The 6,679-nt window shown below is 37.4% G+C and overlaps 1 protein-coding gene and 1 long non-coding RNA gene across 2 annotated transcripts in view; one reads left to right on the top strand and one right to left on the bottom strand.

Moving 5' to 3' along the window:
* Nucleotides 1-6: 6 nt before the first annotated feature.
* Nucleotides 7-1,542, bottom strand: LOC106520729 (uncharacterized). The gene is made up of 3 exons (XR_001310579.1): nt 1,472-1,542; nt 1,138-1,183; nt 7-90 (listed from the first exon to the last, which is right to left on the bottom strand). It is a non-coding gene; the product is annotated as an uncharacterized LOC106520729 (long non-coding RNA).
* A 1,347-nt stretch (nt 1,543-2,889) lies between these two features.
* The window catches only part of miga1 (mitoguardin 1), a gene marked incomplete at its 3' end in the record, with an annotated part of 7,082 nt that continues 3,292 nt past the window's right edge, over nt 2,890-6,679 (top strand). Inside the window, 2 exon segments of the mRNA XM_014012993.1 lie at nt 2,890-2,996; nt 3,982-4,138. Of these exon segments, the coding sequence (XP_013868447.1) occupies nt 4,040-4,138 (99 nt within the window).

Below are 6,679 nucleotides of genomic sequence, written 5' to 3'. Positions count from 1 at the left end.
GTTCTGGATCTGGCTGGTCCACACCAGGTATCCATTCTTCTGAAGGCTCTACTTTAATCAGCACCATCTGTTGGTCATTTGCAGGGACCACTGAGACACAGGGATATCAAGGAAAACATTATCTTTATATTCACACATACATACATCATTTCTGTTGTTGCATTAAGTAAACAGGGTTCACTGCTTCACCATTGTTGGTGATATCATGGGTTCACCATTTATCTTGGTGAGATGTAGGACATAGGCATCGCAATTGCCATCTGAATAAAGGTGCTGATAACACATGTCTGCCCCATAATAGCCGGTTTAAAAAATTTATAATGCTCTTTACTGTTCTTTTTTTTTCTATCCTGGTGGTTCACCTTGCTCTCATTCCTGGGCTCCTCTCCTTTCTTGAGCTGTCAACCAAAAAAATATATATATCAAGAATTTGTCATTACAAGAAGTACAGAGGTGTATGGAGTTATCCTACTACAGAATTGTGTTTCAGTCAGGAGTTGTTCTTAAATTAACGATTTGGGTGGTAAACATGTTTGTGTGTCTAATTTTTCATCCCAGGAACCAACTCCTTTACCACAGAAGAAACTGCATGTAGGTTGATCCTGCTTTGTTTACATCTGGGTGTGGCAGAAGAGGTATAAGAAGGGGTGACCCAGAAAGTTCAGGGGAGATCTTCACTCAATTGGCCAGAAATCTCTTGATTTGGTAAAGGCTGTTATTCTGAATAAAACTCACTGTTCAAGAATAACTTTTGTCTAGAGTCATTTCTTTAAAGAGTAACTTACCCCAAAATTTACTTTTTTTAGCTGATAAACTGCCTAGAATGTGTCTAAAATGTTATGTAGTACTGTTTCTGTGCTAATTTTGATGTTTTTTGTGCGTATTTGTTCAAATCTGTAATATTTGGTCTAAAAACGTGTTTTTGCTGCTCATATGGGTAGAGCAGTGGTACTGCAGGCTAATTTGCATTTTATATTTGCATTTCTATCACTGCTGAGATTTTGAAGACCCAGAAGAACGGACATCATCGAATACACTTCAACAGGCAAGAATACATTCATCAACATTATATTTACTTTAGTTTTTAACATTGAGTTGCTACTAGGCTGCTAGTGGGGTTGTTTTATATTCCCTTACCTGAATGTGTCTGTGAGCCAATTCTCGTAAAAAAGTGTATGTCCATCTATGAAAAAGTAGACAATAGTGTTTCAAAAACTTAGCAAAAATGGGGTAGAATTAAAAAAATTATTTGTAGGTATACATAACTCAGTAGCATGAGCAGAGGCTAACCAACTTCTAGCCACTAAGAAATGTAGCTTAGCTTAGCTAACGTTTTACCAAAAATAATCCCTAGTCAATATGTAACCGTAATATTCACTCCACACACCGCCAATGGCACCGCTGCCTAGCCTTCGTAAAGTAATATGATCATTATTATCATCTGTCGTGTTTATAAGTAGCTAATACTTACTAGCCCGGACGGTAGCAGGCTCTAGTCTCGAGGCTCGACTGTAACCATTGTTATACGGTGGCCGACGGGTGTGTTCGCGTTTGAACCCGTCGGCTACCGTACTTTTATATTTTGCTGCTGGATGGTTGCGCTGTCTAAAATACTACATCTGCTGAGACATACAATTTCAACAGATAAAATATATTTAATTAATCTCATTGTAATTTTGGCAAAAGATTATATCCACAAWATGAAATGGAGTGAAAAAAGCCCCTCATGGAATAATTTTAAAGAGTCTGATTTAGAAACATACACTGCCTCTATTGAAAAACTCACTTTAAATAATCAGAAACTTGGAAAAACAAGAACAATTTTTAAAAAATAATATCTCATAACCAGACCCCTTTGTGATATTTTGGTTGTATTTATCTTACATATTTGTTGCTTGTGTATTTTTGTAAGTTTCTTTATTTTCTATTATATTTTTGTACATCTGTCAAATTTGAAGTAAAAGATTAAAAAAAAACATCTGCTGAGACATGTACGATTAAAGGCGAGGGAACGACTCGTGCAAAAAACAAATAGGATTTATACTGGCCCATCCAGTATTATCATCACATTTCTTTAAGATTTCATTGCAAAATCGTAACGACAGTTTCTTCATTTTTCAGGGGTGCTGAGTGGTGCTAAAGCATCCCTAAAACAGGGCTAGATATGCCCATTCAGATAAAAAATTACATTCTATGAATGAGAAAAAAAATGGGAAATTATTGGCAAGACAAGCTAAAAAAATGGGATTTTTTWAAATATTATTCCTGCCATTAAACAAGGAAATACTTTGGTGACGTCGACAAAAGATATTAACAATGTGTTTAAACATTATTATGAAACATTATACACAGCCACAGTGTCTGATGAGACAAACCAGCAAGAGAGTGAACTTTTCCTTTCTAAACTGGACCTACCCAGGTTATCTCAGGAACAAAGGGAGGGGTTGGAGGCACCTGTCACAGAAATTAGGAAAGCWATTGCAGGGATGAAGATGAGGAAATCCCCTGGCTGTGATGGTTTTCTATCAGAATATTACAAAAAATATTCAGATATTCTTGTACGGGTTTTACAGAAAGTGTATCACGAGGCTTTTGAGAGGGGTCAGCTCCCTCCTACTTTTAATGAGGCATTAATATTGTTAATTAAAAAAAGACAGGGATGATACAGACCCTTAATTATAGGCCAATTAGCTTATTAAACGTGGACTGTAAAATACTGACTAAGATAATCTGATACCAAATACATACTTGCCAAATATATTCAATAAAGAAGTCAGCATCAAAGCTTTTTACTTGTAATGGGATGCTTAACAAAACCACTGGTCGGCGCAAAAACTCTGCAAACATWAAAACACGGTCTGCGCTTTTATTTTGAAATAAACCGGAAAAGCGCGTGCTGTCTGTCTCGAGCAGAGCGAGTCCTTCATTCGTCACTGAGGTCACTGGCTCGAGGAAACTGCGGGAGCTGTTGATAAAGGAAACCTCAAAAACTATGGGTAAAAACGTCTTCTACTGTTATCGTGTCACATTCAGCCAGGAGTCAACCACATAATAAATTGTTGAGGTTGTTTATTTTAAGCTAATTAATGCTAAATAAAACCTTAACTGCAGCGTTCAGGCAGGCCGACSACAGCTCTGTTTCTCCACCATGTGCTGCAGTGATTATCCGGCAGGCTGTCGGGGCAGTTTCTGTTTCTCGGGTCACAAGAATGGCTTTAGAAAATGATAAATATGCTTTGATTATTTAAGGAAGTTTATCACTAAACGAGAGATCTTTTGAATGCTAAGGAAGCTAATCTCATTACTTTTAACGTCTTGTGCGTAAACAACATAATAAAAGCAACACTTAGGCTCAAAAGGGGGTGTATAAACCTTAGTTTATTATAGCCATAGATATATTYTTATATTTTATATTGAAGCATTGAAGAACATTATGCACTTTTGTATTATTAAATTTATTTCAGGTGCTTGTCCCAAGTCTTATGTACTGTTATGCTGTAAAACGTTATTTAAAATGCAGTTAAATCAATCGACACACAATATCTTAATTGCCAAAAGATTATAGGTGGTTTTAATTATTTTTAAATATCTAAATAAAAATATGAAAACAGATATTAAACGTTTAAAATGCATGTAAGTCTCAAATCAAGCTACAAAGGAAGGATTTACATTCATGTGGACCAGACAAGAAGTTCTCGATTAGTTTCAGATTAATTAATGTTGATTTAAAGAAAACAGAATCATGATATCAGGAAGATAAAATACTTATTCTGTGCAAAGAAAGCCGTTTGCTCAGATGAATTGTAATTTGCATTCCTCTGATGGGTATTGTGTCCATTTATGCTAATTGGGATTCCTTTTTTTCCTTTTTGTCTATAACTGAAAGCCACCTTTGTACAGCTTTATGTAACCGTGTCCTCATATCCCCCCACTCCTGGGCCTCAGGGTGCTAAAAATCTTCCCTCTTCTCACCCTCTTCAGCGCCAGTAAAACGATGATGAGAAGGGTACCGTTGCCAARTCATGGATAGAGTTCCACAATGACACATGAGAACCTCCCAAGCTCCCAGCTGTCTGTTAAAGCCGCTGCCCTTCGCATGGTTGACCTTCCACTCTCCGTCTGCAGCTCGCTGGTGCAGGTGAGCGAGCGTCCGAAAGCATTTGTTTCCTTGGCGTTCTCACAGGGAGCTATTTTTGGGGGGGTACGTCCAGCTTCTGCAGTTTGTTTTGATTTGATTTATTATTTATTTAACAGGAAAAGATTATTAAAAATCAAGCCTGACTCAGCATAATTGCTGTTTTACAGCAGGTTCCTGTTCTGCAGCACATAAACACTCAGAATTACAGCATCACAATCACATCATTGTACACCATAGACACAAAGACAAACAAGCATACCAAATTTCAAAAAGGCAGCATTTGCAAAATAGGACGTCTAAATATGAGCACAACAAAAAGTGTCCAGCAGATGGCAGACAAGATTCTTCTTAAAGGGCTGTAGTTTTGAAATGGACTTTATGTTTTGAGGAATGTCATTCCATGCTTTAGTATAAACATAGAAGAAAGACCTCTTGCCGTAACAGTTTTTAAAAGTTGGTAATATCAGTTGTCCTTTTGTAACAGATCTAGTTGAATGACCACTTCCAGAATTTGATTTGGGCAACAATGCACAGAGAGTTCCATAACTGGCACCTTAGAAGATCTGAAAATATAAATTAATACCACTATACAAAACATAATTCTGAAAAGTCAAGGCATCAGACAATGAAAGAACTGTACAGTGATGAGTCCAACCAGGAAGTTTTTTTTATGAATTTTGTAGGCCCTGTTGTAGAGCCTAACTATGGGTTCTAAGATTTCATTTGTTGTAAGAGACCAAACAGGAAAACAGTACGACATGGTTGAGAGTATAATGGCATGAAGATAGATATTTGAAACAGAAGATGTCAGATTGGATCYAATTTTTGAATAAACGTATAATTYCTGTTTCAAYTTAGTGGTTAAGACTTGTACATGATCACGATAAGTCAAATGAGAATCCAAAGTAATTCCAAGATATTTGTAGGTAGTGACAATATCAAGGAGTTTGTTTAAAAAAGTGAGTTGATTTGTTATATTGATATGTCTCCTAGGCGAGGTGAGTTTGTTGCAAGCAGTGATGTGTGTGTGATTATGTTTTGGTCTAACTGATTTATGTTACAGTTTTAGGATCTTTTCTGTTATTGTCACCCACCTTGCTAAAAGCGACAGTCCTTATGTGAACCAAAGTTTGTCCTTTATATGGGAGAACTTCATTTTTAGACTTATGCATGTTGTGATGATGTATTGGTGAAAGATAAAGTCCGGCTGCTACTGTCCTGTGGATTTCCTATGAACGTTTTTGTTACTTGAGGTGCAGAAATGTTTTATTGTAAATCAGAACAAGTTGTCTAAAGCAGTATGGTTGCTCGGCAGCCGACTGGTCGACACGCAGTCACGTGGTTGTTCGGCGTTCGTTTTCACACACACCTTTCATAGCTCCCCGTGCCGAGCTCCTGGGAAACCCCCTCCCGCTGCAGCATACGTCACTGCATGGGATTTCTTCCCGGGGAGTGAAATGCGGAAAAAAAAATGTCAGAGACTCGTCAGCCGACGTTATTTATCCACAGGATTAAGATCCAAAGTTTTTATCAGTCAGATTTCACCGTGAAAAACGTCTGTTTTATCCCCTTTTATGAGTTTTTGGCCGTTTGACTCTCTTTATAAACCGCTGCTTTCTGGTGACAGTCGGCTCTGGAAGCGAGTGGTTGAAGCAAAACGCAGCGTCTCAGCACAAACAAACACTCCCAGAAACGTCTGACCAATCACACAATAAAGTTCGTATGTGTTCTTATGTGGGGGGTGAAAAGTTCAACCTGCAGGTTGCAACAAGAAGTGCCGACAATGCCAACAGAAGTGACGCAGTTTTCGTCATGAAACTGCGACAGTTCGGCTGCAGCATGCTGGAGCCTTAAAACTCTGCTTGACTTGCAGATTTTATTGAAAACAGTTGTGCAAATTGAAACTACTGAGACTCATCAGACTACATCTTGTTTTCTAAGATGATTCTAAATATTTGATCAATAAAAACCACTGGTAAACTGGTTGTTTTTACTCATTAAGACTTTATGTAAATTAAAGTCTTAAAAATCACCAAGAGTAAAACAAAAACTAGAAGATTTAGGATAGCTTGAGTAGCACTGGGCAGACTTGCAGATTTTATTGAAAACAGTTGTGCAAATTGAAACTACTGAGACTCATCAGACTACATCTTGTTTTCTAAGATGATTCTAAGTAGATATTTGATCAATAAGAAACCACTGGTAAACTGGTTGTTTTTACTCATTAAGACTTTATGTAAATTAAAGTATTTTAAAGATTTTGTTTTCCAAAATCAGGTTTCTGTTTCAGCTTTGCTTTGCTCTGTAGATGTTTTCCATCAGTTTACTCTCATGTTGCTGTGTTTCCATAAAAGCCATGAGTGTCTGTTTGATGTGAGTCATGGATCTGGTCTGATGATGATGATGATGATGATGATGATGATGCTGAATGCCTGGCAGCAGCAGTTATAGATGAAGCTCTGCAGAGGTGCACCGTTGTCATTAAATCAGCCCAGAGTCTCACTGGGGTTTATTATTACCAATTCTAGCTTCGTGTAACTT

Source organism: Austrofundulus limnaeus, unplaced genomic scaffold (assembly GCF_001266775.1).
Source record: "Austrofundulus limnaeus strain Quisiro unplaced genomic scaffold, Austrofundulus_limnaeus-1.0 Scaffold97, whole genome shotgun sequence".
Classification (NCBI taxonomy): Eukaryota; Metazoa; Chordata; class Actinopteri; order Cyprinodontiformes; family Rivulidae; genus Austrofundulus; species Austrofundulus limnaeus.
The sequence above is the reverse complement of the archived record's forward strand: the minus strand, read 5'-3'. Positions and strand labels throughout refer to the sequence as shown.